Source organism: Mus caroli, unplaced genomic scaffold (assembly GCF_978045245.1).
Source record: "Mus caroli unplaced genomic scaffold, Mus_caroli_1 scaffold_9, whole genome shotgun sequence".
Classification (NCBI taxonomy): domain Eukaryota; kingdom Metazoa; phylum Chordata; class Mammalia; order Rodentia; family Muridae; genus Mus; species Mus caroli.
In genome coordinates this window covers 76,060,420-76,078,608 of record NW_028227264.1, presented here as the reverse complement: position 1 = coordinate 76,078,608, position 18,189 = coordinate 76,060,420, and the positions used below count along the sequence as shown (strand labels likewise).

The 18,189-nt window shown below is 48.4% G+C and overlaps 2 protein-coding genes across 6 annotated transcripts in view; both read right to left on the bottom strand.

Annotated features, from left to right (window-relative positions):
* The window catches only part of Tspear (thrombospondin type laminin G domain and EAR repeats), a 205,471-nt gene that overhangs the window by 152,443 nt on the left and 34,839 nt on the right, over window positions 1–18,189 (bottom strand). The gene's annotated exons all lie outside the window — the stretch shown is intronic.
* Window positions 10,161–10,553, bottom strand: LOC110303476 (uncharacterized). Of its 5 annotated transcripts, none has more exons than XM_021174579.1 (2): window positions 10,454–10,553; window positions 10,161–10,351 (listed from the first exon to the last, which is right to left on the bottom strand). In XM_021174579.1, the coding sequence occupies exons 1-2, from the start codon at window positions 10,551–10,553 to the stop codon at window positions 10,161–10,163; spliced, it is 291 nt and encodes a 96-aa protein (XP_021030238.1). The 5 variants fall into 5 exon arrangements, with proteins under 5 accessions (XP_021030238.1, XP_085699075.1, XP_085699076.1 ...); XM_085842949.1 differs by having other exon boundaries at window positions 10,161–10,430; window positions 10,479–10,553; XM_085842950.1 differs by having other exon boundaries at window positions 10,161–10,400; window positions 10,479–10,553.

Sequence of the window (18,189 nt, the reverse complement as noted above, 5' to 3'; positions counted from 1 at the left end):
CCCTGGGGCAGTCACTACACAATAGACTTGTTATTTTGTTATACATTGTTATACATTATCATGCATTGTTATACATTGTTAGTGTAGTGGCTAGTATATTCAGTAGATAAAATCTAGAATCATGACAAGCCTTTAGGAATGCCTGCTTGGGGTTGTCTCAATTGCATTAATTAAGGAGAGATGAGAAGTCCACAGTTGGAGGTGCCATTCCCTGGGTAATATATAAGTGGAAAAAGTGGCTGGGCCGCCACAGCATTCATCCTCTCTGCTTTCTCAAACTGGCTGCTTCAAGCTCCTGCTCACATGATTTCCCCACCTTGGTGAATTGTACCTTGCACTGTAAGCCAAAATAAATCCTTCCTTCTTTAAATTGTGTTAGTCAAGTGCTTTATCACAACCGAAGAGAAACTATAGCAGCTAGCTAATTTTATGTTAAGGGGTGACAGCAAATGTTTTGAACTCAACAACTGGCAACACATATGCACACAGGCATGTTGTTGCCAATAAAACTTTATTTACAAATATAGAAAGTATGACAAACTTAGGCCTGAGTTCCTAGTTTCCCAATCTCTGTGTTAAAGTTTTGCATTTTACAATGGAGAGTCAAAATAAATAATAATGATGAAATACAGTGTCACTTCAAGGCCTTCATTGATAGAACAAGATGAGAAAGAACAGGATCCCACACTCAATCCAGCCAATGTCCCTATGGGCTTAATGATGGCCCAAGAAACAACAGTATAAAATACATGTAAGTCAAACCAGTATATCCTGTTTATGTTAAGTTGGCTTCAAGCCAAAATTGTTTATGGAGACCATAACTCAGGAAGACGAATCACAGAATGACAAATCACTGAGGAGCAAGTAATAGAAACAACACAAGGAAGGCCAGCTGCATTCTGGGTAGTTAGAACATAGGGCTGGGTATAAAAGCCACACCAGAAAAGCATGCCAGACATTCCCATCTTCCTCCAGACCAGCCAGGATCTGCCACCATGTGCCACACTAGTTGTTCCTCAGGCTGCCAGCCAGCTTGCTGTGTGTCTAGCCCCTGCCAGCCAGCCTGTGTGCCCTTGAGCTGCAGGCCTGCCATATGTGTTCCTGTGAGATGCCAGGTGACCTGCTGTGTACCTGTGAGCTGCAGGCCCACTGTATGCATGGCCCCCTCTTGCCAGTCCTCTGTGTGTGTGCCTGTGAGCTGCCGGCCAGTCTGTGTGACCTCCTCTTGCCAGTCATCCGGATGCTGCCAGCCCTCCTGCCCCACCCTGGTCTGCAGGCCTGTCACCTGTAGTACCCCCTCCTGCTGCTGACCAGTGTCTCCAAACCAGCTGCTGTCTGATGGGACTTATCTGTCCCCTCCCGACACCTGTCCTCTTTGAAGCAGGTGGGAAGCATGTCCAACCCACTCTGGAATGATGGAGAGCCAGTGTAGAATAATCCAGTTTCTCACTGCCCCTGTCCAACTCCCAGGGATGTCCTGACTCACGTTCTCTCTCTCTCTCTCTCTCTCTCTCTCTCTCTCTCTCTCTCTCTCTCTCTCTCTCTCTCTCTCTCTCTCTCTCTCTCTCTCTCTCTCTCCTCTTTGAGCCAAATAAATTGCTTTCCATACAGCTTGTGCTCTTTTTATAACACATTTTCTTCAAGATGGAGATTGAGACAAGTTCTCACTCTGCAGCCTAGACTAGAGTTCACTATGTATACTGGGCTGACCTTGAACTCACATTTGCCTGCCTCTGTCACCCAAGTGCCTATATACTTTTTTTAAAATAAAAGAATAACTTTTATTTTATGTTTATCAGTGTTCTGCTTACATGTATGTCTGTGTACCACATAAACCCAGTAGAGGGTGCCTGATTTCTTGTAATTGGAGTTACAGAGGTTGTAAGCCACCATGTGGGTGCTGGGAATCTGGACCAGGTCCTCTGAAAGAGCAACTAGGTCTCAACAGAGCAACTGTTGAGTCATCTTTCTAATCCCTCCATATACTTTTGACTGTTCTTTCCTTGAAGATTCCTAACTATATTCAGGACAGCAGCCACTCCTCAGAGAGCCCTTTTCTCTGCTGCACTGAGGAGGCGTGACCTTGGTATGAGGAGTGGGCTGAAGCAGCTATCTCACTTCCTGAGACTTACAATGGAAAAACAGAAGAAAATTGAGTCATCCTGTGGGTTGGGGTGGAAAACAGGCCTGGACCCCAAAGCCCATGAAGTACCTTAAAGTATAGCCACAACAGGCAAGAACAAGAGAACTAGTTCTACCTCAAACTCACAACAGCACCAAAGAACCAAGAGACTTTGCTGGCCCAGCATGAGCAAAAGGTGTGGAAAAGTCCATTAGTTATGAAACCCAGAGGGCCTCACTGGAATCCCAGTGAGCCCATCAGCCTCCCCAGGAAGATGAGAATCAAGAACGGAGTGAGTGACCAGGTATCTGGTGCAGGACACCTGGAAACCGGTGTGGGGTAACACCACTGAGCTTCCCAGCACCCAAGCCCAAGCCACTGGGAAGAGAATCACAGAAATCTGAAATTTTTGTTACAAAGAAGATAAACATTGTAATAGCCACCCACACAGGGAGGACTGACGAAATCTGCTGAGATGAGAGTCTCTCTGTTGTTTTCACAGCAGTTCAATCCAATCAGAGTGTGAGGGGTCCAAAAGAAAGCAAGGAAAACCCCAATCATCCCAACCCATTGTCAGAAAAACAGAGCAAAGCAAAAACCAGATTCAAAACCGACACAGGCGTGTAACTCTAAAATATCTCGCATCAGTGTGTTAAAATGTTACTTGTGCGTGAACAGATGAGGACTTGAAACTAAGAGTCAAATAAATACAATCAAAGCCAAGAAAGATGAACTCCTTCATAAATTCAAGGATATACTTGATGTAGCCAAAGGTGGGGTCACTGGATGGGAAGACAGGTCAGATAGAAGTAGTCAACATGTACATACAAAGAGAAACATAGTCAGGGCAGAAGGAGACAAAGACAAAATGCCAAGGCACTCTGGGAAGCTGGATCATCATTTGTGGATGGAGGTGTGTAATTAGCGTGCCCAGAAGGAGCAAGAACATTCTAAGCGACGCTTATGTCTCACTTTAGCTCTCTGGCCTGTGGAAACAAGATGCCCAAGGAAACTGGAATTCCCTGGGAGTCTCTAGTTAGAAAATAAATGGCTAAAGCCTGGGGCCAGACAGTCGGGAACTTGTCTCCCAAGAAGGGAGCTCATAGGAACAACCTATCATACCATCTTCTAAGTCAGGCTGGAGCTGGGATAATGATAGTGTGCCACTATAGGCAAGACCACTTTGATCAGAACTGCTTAATTATGTATACCACTTGTCTTCTATCTAAACCGTACTGGGTCATATCAGGACCCGGAAGATGGACTGGGGAGAGGAAGCAGTATCTGGATCTCTTTGTCCTTCTTTCCAGTGTGGCCACATTGAATCAGTCTCCTTTTCCTGATTTCTATTATTAATTGTTTGTTTCATAGGTCCATGAGGATGGACAGCCACATCTGAATTATTGGGGCTACCAGGGCTCAGGCTCTGACCTTTAATAAGCCTGATAACAAGCAGTGTCACAGAGAGGAGAGGGGAGGAGAGGAGAGGGGAGGAGAGGAGAGGGGAGGAGAGGGGAGGGGAGGGGAGGGGAGGGGAGGGGAGGGGAGGGGAGGGGAGGGGAGGGGAGGGGAGGGGAGGGGAGGGGAGGGGAGGGGAGGGGAGGGGAGGGGAGGGGAGGGGAGGGGAGGGGAGGGGAGGAGAGGGGAGGAGAGGAGAGGAGAGGAGAGGAGAGGAGAGGAGAGGAGAGGAGAGGAGAGGAGAGGAGAGGAGAGGAGAGGAGAGGAGAGGAGAGGAGAGGAGAGGAGAGGAGAGGAGAGGAGAGGAGAGGAGAGGAGAGGAGAGGAGAGGAGAGGAGAGGGGAAGAAGGGGAAGGAGGGGAAGAGGGGAGAGAGAAGAGGAGAGGAGATGGTGGGGAGGAAGAAGGGGGCACAAGAAGGGAAGAGAATAAAGGGACAGGAGGGGAAGGGGAGAGGGAGAAGAGGAAAGGAGCTAGGCAGAGAGGACCAAAGAGGAGACAAGGAACTGGACAGAAGAAAGAGACAAAGAAATAACTTCTAAGAAAGATTTCACAAAAATAAAAATTCATAAAACACAGAGAACCCCTTTAATGTGACTTTTCTTGGGTGATGTGAGTGTCTACCTGTCCTTAGGCAGAACCCTAATGACAAACCAAAGCAATTATCTTGCCCAGGCCAGCTTGGTGAAGCAGTGAGTTTTCTGAGGTTACCTGAGAAGCAGGAGCAACCAGTGGGCAACTACACTATGAAAGAGTCTCCCTCTTAGCAATAGTTAACTGCTTACACAGCCTAGGAGGAAGGCAGTCTCAAGAATCGTCCTGTGAGTCCTCCACTGTCCCAATCTTGTAAAGGTCTCATACAAGTAATTATAGCTGCTCTGGTCTCAAGATGGCAACTGCTGTGTCATCCTTAGAGGACGACATGCCACAACACCCCAAAGTAGGCTACATCTTCCTCAAAGGAAACCAAACCAAAACATGGCTAGACACACTTTGTTCAATATGTGACTGCCAAAACACAAAAGTGATGAGAAAGTCGTGGACACACAGATTAAACCACATGCTATGAACACAGAAACAAAGGCAAGGATCTCATCAGACATAGGATGGGAAACACACGCACTAACTCCTGAAGGAGAAGCCTGTAAAACTGAAGGTATCCTTCAAAATGACATGATAGAGCCTGACACGTCAATGTCAGCCGACACACACCATCAGAAAGGGTTTCAGGGCCAAGGATGCTACAAAGAGAGAAATGGAGCCACCTGAGGGAGCTGTAGAAAGGGTTCTGTGAAAGTTAAGAACACTCTGCAGAGGAGGGTGCTCACAGCAGTCAGGGGGTATGCTTGCCCCAAGAGGACGTGGACAGAGGGGGCAGCAGCAGGAGCAGGCATAAGCAGAACTTCTGGAATCATGTATAGCTCACAGGACATAGTCTGTGCTCTCAGCAACTCTCATTTCCTTCAGGAAAGAGAAGGGGCCTCTGCCAGAGACAGATACACCAAAGGAAACTCAACAGACATCTGTGAAGATGTCAAGAGGAAGATTTCAAGAGCCAAAAGAACACGGCTTCAGAAGTTGGCACCAGATGGGTCAAGTTAGAGCCCTAGACAAATACTGCAGGTAAGTGGAAGAGGCCACCTGATCTTCTCTATAAGAACAGAGATCATTGGCCCAGATCACACAAAGGCTCCAGCTGAAATCTTACAGCTCATTAGAAGGAATGAATGCTCATGAGATTCTGACCCAAGGCAGAAATTGAAATTAGAAAAAGATGGCATCAATATAAATTCAGGTGGAAAGGATTGTGCAGGATGTATAGGGGGCAGGCAGGATGGCTTGTTGAAGAAAAGAGCTTGCCACCAAGCCTGACAACCTGAGTTCAAACCCTAGGACTCACCTGGTAGATGAGACCCAACTCCTTTAAGGTGTCCTCTGACCTATGCACATGTAGCATGTGTATATACACACATAGCTATACATACCCACCAGCACATACACAATACATGTGCACAGATACAAACATGCATACACACACACACATACACACACACACAAATGTAGTTTTTTGGAAGGGAGTGCAGAAAGACAGAGCAAAGGAAATCTGAAGTAAATTCAAATACATCAGCAATTACAATAAACATAAATAGATTAGACTCTCCAGGTAAAAGACAGATTTTTTTTAATGTTTGCTTCAAATCTTTTATGCTAACATCAGGCTAATTTACCTGTTTTATAATAAACTTTCATTGGCTCCTTGTCCACAGGTTGGCTTGCACTGCCTAGTGCTCCAAAAACAGAGCTGAGTACTCGTGACAGAGCCCAGACAGAACGCAGGACCTTAATATGTCTAAGTAATGGGCGTTTTTTGTGTTGGGAAAATGTTTTGTGCACTGGGTAAAGGCTGTATTTCTGAGCCTGCAGAGACCTGAGTGCAGGCTGAACGCTGATATTGTTATTTGTATGAACCATCGCCGGTCTCCGTGTTTCGTAAACATCCTCTCCATCACCTTCTGATTGGTTTAATAGAGAGCTAAACAGCCTATAGCAAAGCAGGAGAGGAAAGGCTGAATATCCGGGTAGAGACAGGAACTAGGAAAGAGTCAGAGCTAGGGGGCTGGAGAGATAGCTCAGTGGTTAAGACCACTGACTGCTCTTCCGAAGGTCAAATCCCATGGTGGCTCACAACTCATCCGTAATGAGAGCTGACGCCCTCTTCTGGTGTGTCTGAAGACAACTACAGTGTACTTACATATAACAATAAATAAATCTTTGGGCTCGGAACGAGCAGAGAGGTCCTGAGTTCAACTCCCAGCAACCACATGATGGCTCACAACCGTCTGTGACTACAGCTACACTGTACTCTTTAGAGTCTAAATATCTTTAGGGAAAAAAAAGTCAGAGCTGGGAGATTCACAAGCCAGATATGGAGGAAGGAACAGCCACATGGCAGAACACAGATGAGAACAAGTGGGTTAATTAGATTATATGAGCTAGTCGGCCCAAGCTACATAAATAAAGGTAAGTCTCACTGTCATTACTTGGGCAGCCAGCAGGTAAGGAACAGTCTGGTTAAATAAATGAACCTTTCTTTCCCTTTCATTAAACTGCTTTCCATAACCCACTCCCCCACTGGTGATCTATCACTGGCTCCTCTCACAGACTGAGGGGTCCTGGCCACTCCCCCACTGGTGATCTATCACTGGCTCCTCTCACAGACTGAGGGGTCCTGGCTTGGCTGCTAATATCCCCATCTTTATAGAGCTTCACACCAACTGCTCTGGTCAGTTAGGAACCCTGACAAGATCCAGGAGAACCCCTGTGTCATGTGCACGCATGCGCCTCAGTGCTGTGTCTATCTAAGGGCAGAATGTGAGCTGTCTGGATGAAGAGCTGGGTACACTGGGGGACATAAAGCTCTGGGGATGAAGGCTGGACAGAAGAAGGGACTCAGCAGAAACACAGCCTCAGGGCCCTTCAGAGGCACAATATACAAGTCACAGCCACCATATTGCAAGGACAGGGCTCAAGAAACCCCAGGTCAGGGTTGGCACTACTGGGAAGATAAGGCACAGCAGCAACACATGCAGGACCAGGGTCACTGCACAGACCAGCGAGGGCCACAGACATTCTCAGACCCCCATCCAAATGGGACAGTGAAGTGTTTAGAAGTGAAGGGGAAGGCAGAGGAGTGTTCATCCACCTAGCCTTGACAGCCTCAACCCAGGCCACCTCTCACACCTGTAGCCAACCCCACCATGGAACAATGTAGCGCCCCCTGCTGGCTCCTCACCATCCAGACCATGCCCTCAAGTTCCACAGTCACTACTCAGACTCTTGCCGGCCATGCCAGCGGTTCCTTTGTCTTCCTTTCCTTGCTCTGAAAAACTACACTCCCTTTCTGCTTTATTCTGTTCCCTTGAAGCTGTCCTTTGGGGAGTACTTCTATCTTGGCACAATATGGAAGAGGCCTGAGGGTTCTTGGTGGGGAAGAAGGTGGCCATTTGATGAAGGCTCTACCCTGTACACTGAGCTGGGCAGAGGCGGGTCTCAGGGGCCCTGAACCTCTCATGTCTGAATCAGGTTCACCTGCTGGGGGTGGGGTGGGGAGAGCAGATGCCTGTTGGTGTGTTTATTATTTTATTGGGTTCTTATACCTCTACCTCCCTTCTGGGCCTTATTTCACCCTAATCCCTTCCAGCCCCCTAACACTTGGTAGGAGAGAAAGAAGGTTAGAGAGGAAGGGGGCATAGACGTCTATAGACTACTTCCTGCTGGTTAGGGTTGCCCGGTTCCTCACGGCGGGCTAATCTTCATTGTCAGAATATCCAGCAATCCAGCAATAGCAAACACAAGAGCAGTGGGGAAACAGCAGCAGCCACAGGCCCCCTCAGGGTTCTCACAGTTAATGCCCTCTGCAGAGTGCCCAGGATTAAACTATCTGCAGCTGGCAAAAATCATGCCACCCGCCTTCACCAGAGCACGAAACTATCATAGTTAACAGCTGTGGACTACCAGCAGCTGGCAAAAATCATGCTCCCCACCCCCAAGAGCATGAGACAATCATAGTTAACAGCTGTGGACAAAGTACAGCACCTGCATATCCCACACCTGGGATCAAAACACAAACATATTCATATAAAACTGTGTTTTTAAAGAAACCAAAACTCGCTGGAGAGATGGCTCAGCAGTTAAGAGCACTGATTGCTCTTCCAGAAGGCATGAGTTCAATTCCCAGCAACCACATGGTGACTCACAGCCATCTGCATGGGATCTGATGCCCTCTTCTGGCGTGTCTAACAAATACAGTGTACTCAAATAAATAACAAATAAATAAATCTAGAAGGAGTGGGGGAGGAGAAGAAGGAGGAGGAGGAGAAGAAAGAAGAAGAAAGAAAAAGAAAGAAGAAGAAAGAAGAGCAGAAACCAAAACCCTCACTACCGATACCAATATGTGTGAGTGTATACGGTATGAAGACTCAGGGACACTGTCCTCAAGTATGAGGACAATTTGTGAGTACACACATGTGTTATAGAAGTGCATGTATGTAAGTGAGAGGTTGGGCATAAGTATAGCTGCCCCTATGCACATGTTTGTGTGCACAGGGCTGTGGGTATCCAGTTTCTATGTATCCACATATGTGTGTTGAAGGGATAGGTATGTGCGTTGGAGGGAAGGTATGTGTAACTGTGTGTGCACCTTCAGGACAGCGAGCCCCTAACATCTGCCCCAGTTCTGGCTCAGTTGTATAAAGCCCCAATTTAAATGACACACTGGTTACAGACCATCTTGGCTACTGATTCTTAGATCATTTTTTTTTCCTGCTTGCTTCTCATCACCAGTCTGCAACATAATAGAAACAGCACCATAATTCAGGGCAGGCAGCTGTGAGAACTGTGGGAGGGAAGGGGCAGGACAGAGCCACAGGCACAGCAGACCCTGCCAGCCAAAGGCATGCACATCCCTGGGAGCCTGCCCAAGAACTTCCCACCTCACCCTCTATGAGAACATAATTAAGGGTGCATATGGGAAACGGGTGACTGTCACCAACGCTGCACAGAGGAAATAACCCCCAGCTTAGACTCCATTGAGGAGGACTTGACCTCCAAAGTACACGTCTGAGGCACACATAGCACAGACACAACTCTCCTCATTGGCAGATGAGCAATGGCCACGTGACCGCAGCAGCCACTGCCCCAGGAAGTCAACAGAATGTAACTATGCTCTCTGGCTTCTAAGTTGCAAATGATGTGTGTTTGCTACGTCATAGTTGATCACCTGTCAATTAAAGGTGGGCTGAAAGGAAAGTGTGACAGGGCCAATCACGCTGTGTAACTAAGATTCAAACACTTGGGAAGTGCCCTGTGGGAAAAAGGCACCAGGACTCAACATGACAAGATGGCACCAGAGAGAAAACTGAGAGACCAGAGACGAACTGAGTACCCACTACTGCAGGCATACTGAGACAGGAGGATGGCACCACAAGAGACAGTGAGTCTCTGGCAGGGGCCACATTCTCCAGGGTTACAGCAGGGACCTGCCTACTTCACCAGACCATGTCCCCCACCCTGTTCCATCTCCGCAGCCATGTGAGGCTGGATCACAGAAAGCACTGGTCCTGAGTCCCTTCTGCTCAGCAAGAGTCGGGAAGCAAGCCGGGCGTGGTGGCGCACCCCTTTAATCCCAGCACTCGGGAGGCAGAGGCAGGCGGATTTCTGAGTTCGAGGCCAGCCTGGTCTACAAAGTGAGTTCCAGGACAGCCAGGGCTACACAGAGAAACCCTGTCTCGAAAATCCAAAAAAAAAAAAAAGAGTCGGGAAGCAGGACAGACACAGGAGGCTGACTTCAAAAGCTGCTTTATTTGGCACATGGGTTATTTAGAGAAGAACCCTGCATCCAGTACATCCTTCAAAGAAGGCCAGGGTACGGGATCTGGTTCATTCTTTTGTATTCTCTCCCCAGTTCCAGGGTGCAGTGGGCATGTTTTGCAACTGCCTCTTGCTGAATCCATGGTCAAGAATAGGATTGGATAGGACAAAGTATCCATCTTCAGTGGAGGCAGGTGGTTTGGAGACACTGATCAGCAGCAGGAGGGGTTACTGCAGGTAACAGGCCTGCAGACCAGGGTAGGGCAGGAGGGCTGGCAGCATCCAGATGACTGGCAGGAGGAGGTCACACAGACAGGTCGGCAGCTCACTGGCACACACACAGAGGACTGGCAGGAGGGGGCCATGCACACAGTGGGCCTGCAGCTCACAGGCACACAGCAGGCTACCTGGTATCTAACAGGAATGCATATAGCAGGCTTGCAGCATGCTGACTGGCAGGGGCTAGACACACAGCAGGATGGCTGGCAGGGGCTGGACACACAGCAGGATGGCTGGCAGGAGCTGGACACACAGCAGGATGGCTGGCAGGAGCTGGACACACAGCAGGATGGCTGGCAGCCTGAGGAGCAGCTGGTGTGACACATGGTGGAGGTTGGCAGTCTGGAGAAGGTTGGGGATGTTTGGGACTCTTTCCCGGGGCATCCTTTATACCTGCCACATTGACTCAACCACCCAGAACGCTGCTGGGCTTCTTGTTTGCTTCCTGCTCTGTCTCCACTGCTAGCTTAGCTGTTGTATATGTTTTTGCTTTTGTTTACCCTCAGCTCTGTGGCTAATTACATCTCCTCCGAGATCCTGGAGAAGGTACTAGGGCAAAAAGAGCAAACACCAAATCCTGAAGCTCAGTATCTGGCATCTGGGGTTCACAATGGACACATCTGGGCTCCAACAACTTGGAGCCCTCCCATCCCTCAACCTCTGCGTTTTGCACTGCATGGAGCCTCTCTCTCTCTGGACAGGTTCCACTCTGTGTCTGGAGCTCTTGTTGGTGGATAACCCGGAGTCCGTACATCTTCCACACCCTGGAATCTCTATTGAAGTTTAGGTTTCACCTTGACAACTTCACAGAACAATTTTTCAGTAGACCTGGGGAGTCCAACCCTGCAGCCTTAGAGGCTTTCTGGAACTTTGTGCTGAGCCTTTGTAAAGCCCGCAACTCCTGTATTTTTGCAAGTCTATGTGACATGTGACAATTTACCATGTTATCTGCACATGATGTAGTATAGCCTCATTCTGCCACAGCTGCCAAGATCTCTGTGTGCCTTGGTGGGAGAACCTGGGGGTAAATTCCCTAGGCAGTTTTGGAACAGGGAAGCCCTTTGGTAAATCTCCTGTTCAGGTTTTCTCCTTCCAAATGCACTAGCCCATGACTTTTAAATTCCATTTTATTAGAGTTTTATTTGGATGTGGGCAGAAAACAGTTAGGTTTGTTTGTTTGTTTGTTTTGTGGGTTGTTTGTTTGTTTTGTTTGTTTTTGTTTTGTTTTGTTTGCCAGCCTCTACCACAAATGGTTTGTAGCACAGTTCCCGATGAGGCTTATTCTGCTCTGAAGCCACATGAGCAGACTTTTGTGTCTGCCTTTTACTGGAATTCTGTTCTCACTCCCATAGAAAGTTCCAGTCAACTCTGCATACAGCGTTTGAGGGCTGTGCTAGCTCATAGCTTCTTCAGTCCTGTTGCTAATCGGCTCCAAAGGACCATGCACTGGATGGTAGGATTTAACTGGTTGGTGCTGGAGAAGGGTGGAAATGCCTGGAGTTCCTTCCGAGGTGGGTGGGTGGGGGGTGGCCTTTATTCATGGCCCTGTGTCCCAACAACCTAGAACATAGCTGATCTTCTTTGCATATTCATTCTCTGCTTTAGTGTTTTCTGGTGACTGAGACAAGATGCTTCGGTGAAAACAGCAGAAACAGCTCCCGCACAGGCTCAGGCATTTGACGCTTGGTCTCCGGTGGGTGGCGCTATTCAGAGAGATTATGAGGAAGCACAGCTTTGTTGGAGGACGTGCGTCACTGGGGCAGGCTTGACAAGTCTAAAAGCCTTGTGCCACTTCCAATGTGTTGTCTCTGTTTCATGCTTGCATTTGAAGGCGTGAGCTCTCAGGTGCCTGCTCCTGTCACCAAGCCTGCCTGCTGCCATGTTTTCCTGCCTGATAGACATTTAGCCCTCTGGAACTGTAAACCAAAATAAACTCACCCTTCAATAAATTCTTCTGGTCAGAAAAGTAATGGGTGCTAGGTTATTTCTCCACCATTGGTGAAATGAGCCAACTTAAGCCAGGTTAGATTATATTAAAGACAGGTTTATGGTGAAGCTGCTCTTGGGTGGGAGAGTTCACTGGCCCCAAGGACCAAGGACAGAGAAGTTGCTATGGGAAAAGGGGGAAGGGTGTGAGGGTGGGTAAGGGAGGGATAGAGAAAGAGAGAAAGGAGCTTGCATGCAGACAGAGAAGCAGAAATCGGAAAGAAAGACCAAAATGTCTGGATTATATATGGAGGAGCTTCTGGGAGAAGGGCAGCCCAGTTCCTAGCCTGGAAAATTCAGGATTGGGAGCAGGTTATGCCAGGTAGGAACTGAGGGATGCTGGTGTGAGACCCCGACTTAGAGCGTTTCTTCCTGGAAGGTAAAGCCCCTAAATGTTCCCCAAGCTTGTTTTCCCTGATCTTTAAAAATACAGCTAGAAAGAAGCTCTTTGTTCTCTATAGCCAGCAAAAGATCTTTTTGTTTCTATACTGTACAACCGGAGATGCCTGCCTTCCTGTGCCAAGGACATGGAGATAAACGCTGGAGAGGAGGCTGCAGCTCACTCCCCCCCTCACCAGAAAGGAGCTGTAGCCAACTCTCCTCCCAACTCCTCCCAACTCTCCTCCCAGCTCCTCCCAGCTCCTCCCAACTCCTCCCAATTCCTCAGCTAGCTGTTAAAAACCCCCTACTGTCACCACTCAGGGTCGAACTCCCCTGCCCTGCACAGTGGAGGGACTTCCCGTCCTCAGCTAGCTGATAATAAAACCTCTTGCAGTTTGCATCAGGTGTGGTTTTCTCTCGGGACACTGGGGTGCTGGCCAGCTCATCCCGGGACTTGAGCGGAGGCCCAGCATCAGGGGCCTTACACTGGGAGAACCTAAACACCAGGTCTGCTTTGGTGTGTAAAAATATGCACTTCAGCCCCTTGTTCTGGGCCTGAAACCAAACAACAGTGGACCTTTCCTCTTCTGGATACCTACACAGATAAGCCCAGAGATGTGTCCCTTAGAAGGTTCTAAGTCTGGTAAAGGTGACAATGAAGATTGTCATCACAGTGTGCCCAAAGTGTCAGACTCTGGGCTTCTTATGTGTGTCTGAGTGTGAGGTGCCTATACATGCCTACATTACCACGTGTGGCCACATGCCACTCAAGAAATGCCCTCTAGAAACTTGTCCCTTCTTCTGTCTCAGCCCCACTGGGACCCAACCAACATGTACCAACGTGCTGTTTGTCAGCCCACCTTGCTTCTCTGTGCTATGCCCCTATTACCTTCTACCCAAATCAGGACAATGAGGCTCTCTACTGCCATTGAAGTCCATGTGTACCTCCGATGGGACAGCCCCTGTGTGGCCGCCATCTATAAGCAAGCCTCACTGACACATGCCAGGATTCTCCAGGACAGTGAGCCTCAGGCCCATCACACACATAAGCTGCCCTGCACCAAGCTTCTTGTCCCACCCTGATCTTCAGGATCCTCCCCTGAGGTATCACTACATTCTATTAATCCCCACTGTCGAATACTTCAAATACTGGACCTGTTTCTCTGGTTACCTCCAAAGCCCAGGTGAGAGCTATCCCTCCAGGCCAACACTCCATCATGATCCTGTTGAATTAGGAAGAGTCACATCTCTTCCTGAAACTCCTGCATGGTTGGGCAGAGGTGTCGCCCTAAATCTTCTTGCTTTTTTTTTCCCCCTTGCTTATGGCTTTATGGAGAATTGATTCTCCCCATTAAAATGTCCAACTCTCACTTCTGTTGAGGTTTGGTAGGTTGTATTGTAAAGCTAAATACTGACTCTGGTTGCCTCAGAGACGAGAGAATACTCATGTACACAAAGTGATGTTATATGACTGTGGTCCTTAATTAAAGAGAGGTAGGTGGGGTTTCAGTTCTCAGGCTTGGGCATCTGAAGAGGAGTCCACAAGAGGAGAGGAGAAGATGGAGAGAGGAGAAGACACCATGGGGTAAGTGAGTCATGAAAACATGGCCATGAGGGCTGGCCAATTGGAGTTAAGAGCATCCCAGATGAAACATGGCAAGTTGTAATTGGGGGTTACTGATGGGGAAGTAGATTATAGTAGCTTAGAGGGTAGATACCTGCCCAGCTCTAGCACACTAAAGGCTTATTAAAAATAAAAATATTGTGTGTCTTCTATCTGGGAACTGAATGATCAAGGCGGGGTAGAAACCCTCCAACCAAGATTAACTTTTTACTACAACACACCCCCATCCCTGTTTTCTCATGTTCTGTACTTGCTTCCTGGAACTTATTCCTTGGGGTGCATGCAAGCCATAGAAGGAGCCTGGGACTAGCCTCGGGGTTCATGCCAGTAAGGGAAGGTTTGGAGACTCATCTCTGCTGTCAACTTTACTGAGTTGAGAATCACCTCAGAGACTGAGGCATGTCTCAAGGCACATCTGTGAGGGGCTTTGATGAAGGATGAACAGAGAAGGTAGATCCTACTTGAATGACGCAAAGGCCAACCCACACTGAGAACCTGGGAGAGTAAAACAGACAAAGGAGGAAGTCAGCGGAGGGTTAGCATTCCCATTTCTGATTAACTTCCAGCTCTGCTCCACTGAGAAGGACTAAACACCCTGACACCATGAGCCAGGATACGTCCTTCCTCCTTTACTGTCATGTTGGGTAACTCCCCACAGCAATGCAAAATTAATGCAGAAAGTGCTAGGAGAAGTCGCTGTGGCTAATTTTGTCTGTGGGATTTTTAGGCCTTTGTCACAGGGTCGTGGGCAGGATGAGTTCAGAGAGGGGGTTATAGGAGATCTAGAAAGCTGTAAGCAGCGCTTTAAGGGGAGCTCTGGCAGGATCTCAGAAGACAAGGATGCCAGTGGAAAGTCAGATAGGAAGCTTGAGCCCAGGAGGTTTCAGATGGGAACAGGGACACCTCCAGAAACTAGACTCGAGGTTATATGTATATATTCTGGCAAAGAATAATGGGGGGAGGGGCTTTTGTTTGTTTGTTTTCTGTGTCTAGAACCTCAGTGATATGGAGAACAAGGGGGGCTGGTTCCATGTCTGGCCTAGGTTTATTCAAGACTCATATTTACACCACACACTGGTCACAGACCATCTTGGCTGCTGTGTCATAAACCACTTTTTTCTGCTTGCTTCCCTTACCCACACTGCAGCATAAAGAAAACAGCTATCATCCAGGACAGGCAGCAGTGAGAGCTCTGGAAGGGACAGGGCAGAAAGAAGTTACAGTCACAGCAGGTGCCATCCCTGGGTACCTCCATGTGATTGCTCATAACAGTCTGCAGGAGACCAGAGATGAGGTTGCATATCAGAAATGTGAGATCTATCACCAGCGCTACACAGAGGAGATAACCCTCAGCTTAGACTCCATTGAGGAAGATTTGACCTCCAAAGTACACATCTGAGGCACACAGAGCACAGACACAACTCTCCTCATTGGCAGATGAGCGATGATCACGTGACCGCAGCAGCCACTGCCCCAGGAAGTCAACAGAATGTAACTATGCTCTCTGGCTTCTAAGTTGCAAATGATGTGTGTTTGCTACATTATAGTTGATCACCTGTCAATTAAAGATGTGTGTGTGTGAACCTCCGAAGGGAAGGTGTTACAGGATCAATCAATCATGTTATGTAACTAAGAGTCAAACATTTTAGAAGTGCCCTGTAGGGAAAAGTCACCAAGAACACAGCGTTACAAGACCGCACCAGAGAGAAAAATCAACCAGGGATAATCGGAATGTCTGCAGTGGATATGGGCATTGTACTGGAAAAGAGGGGCTAAGGGGGTGGGGGAAGAGGATGCAGCTATGAAAGAGTAAATCCAATGCTGCGGGCCCCTGGGCACAGGAATATCAGGGACCCAAAGACACCCATTTAATCAGGCCATGTCCTCCACCCTACCTCATCTCCCAAGGATCATAGAGACCATTGATTAACTTTACATTCTTCATGATTCAAGAGGAGCCAGGAAGGTAGGCATGAAACAGGACAGACATGTGCAGCTAAACTAAAAAATTAGTTTATTTGGTAAACAGGGTTAGAGAAGGTCCCTGCAGCCAGGACATCCATGAGAGGTCAGCAGATACAGATCCTGCTTCTGGAGTCTGCTCTCCTCCAAGGTTCGGGATGGGACAGGTAGGGTTCCCACCTGGTGCGAACTCTAAACCTGAGGTCAAGTTGAACAGGTTGTGAGACAGCAGGTGTGTCCCATCTGGCAGAAGCTGGTTTGGAGAGCCTGATCAACAGCAAGAGGGGTTGCAAAAGGTGACAGGCTTGCAGACCAGAGTGGGGCAGGAGGGCTGGCAGCATCCAGATGACTGACAGGAGGAGGTCACACAGACAGGCCGGCAGCTCACAGGCACACACACAGAAGACTGGCAGGAGGGAGCCATGCACACAGTGGGCCTGCAGCTCACAGGCACACAGCAGGCCTGGTATCTAACAGGAATGCATATAGCAGGCCTGCAGCATGCTGACTGGCAGGGGCTAGACACACAGCAGGATGGCTGACAGGGGCTGGACACAAAGCAGGATGCCTGGCAGGGACTAGACACACAACAGGATGGCTGGCAGGAACTGGACACACAGCAGGATGGCTGGCACCCTGAAGAGCAGCTGGTGTGACACATGGTAGAGGCTGGCTGGTTTGGAGGAAGGTGAGGATGTCTGAAGCTCCTTCCCAGGGTGGCTTTTATACCCAGCTCAGTGTTCCAACTACCCAGAGTGCATCTGGTCTTCCTTGTTTGCTTCCTCTGACCTCCCAGGTTAGCTTTGCTATTGTCCGTGTTCCTGATTTGTTTGCCCTCAGCCTCATGGCTAATTATACCTGTTCCAGCTCCTGCTGAGTCTGGGCTCCCATCTCCCCTGGGGCCATTTGGAGTCTACCAAGTTCCATCACTTCCTGTTTCTGCATATGAGATCTCAAAGTTCCAGGGGTCCAGAAGTTCTCCCTGCATGAGAATCCTTACATACCCACAAAGATCCCACTTCTCATAGGGTTAGGAAAGGGTTTGAAGGGAGGCTGAACACCGGGAGTGTCTTCTCATGATCCACAGATGGGGTCAGATAACTGACAGAAGCAAGGTCATAAAGGACATTTTCTCTTTCAGTGTGTGTATGTGTGTGTGCGCACATATGGGGCTTAGAATTTGTGCATGTGTGAGTGTAAATGTGTGCTTAACTATACATGTGTGTCCAAGACTGTAATGTGTCCATATGTGACTGTATGCCACTAAAGGTCTGTTCTCTTCTCCATCCAGGCCTTCCCCAGTCCCAGCCACCTATGCCATCTGTACCACCTGTGGTGCCTACTACCTGTACCACCTGTGCCACCTATACAATCTATGCCACCTATGCCACCTGTGCTACCTGCTGCCTGTCCTAAGTCTCTGTGATGCCTCATCACTGCCTGCTGCCTTCCCAAGGCTGTGAAACTGCTGCTGCTGCTACTGCTGACCCCCATGTGGTTCTGTTGGGATGAACTCTGTACCCTGTGTGTCCTGCCAGCTAGTCTCTGGTGAGCCTGTAAGCTCACCTATGGAGCTCAGCAGGATAGGTAGCACTGGCCATCTTTAAAAAAAACCTGAGAGAGAGAATATGAAAATTAACCTGGAGCTGGAGAGGTGGCTCAGCAGTTAAAAGCACTGGCCTTGGCCAACCTGAACGAGCAGAGGTCCTGAATTCAAATTCCCAGCAACCACATGATGACTCAGAACCATCAGCACAGCTACAGTATACTCATATACATAAAATAAATAAATCTTTTTTTAAAAAAGCATCAACCTCTCTTCTTGAGGTCCTGAATTCAATTCTCAGGACCTACATGGTGGCTCACAAGCATCTGCATCTGTAATGGGATCTGATGGCTTCTTCTGTTGTGCAGGCATGTATGCAGATAGAACATAAATAGGGGAGGTTATTTCAATAGAGAGTCAGTAGGGGCTCCAACCAGCCTGAACATGCAGATGAGGCAGCCTA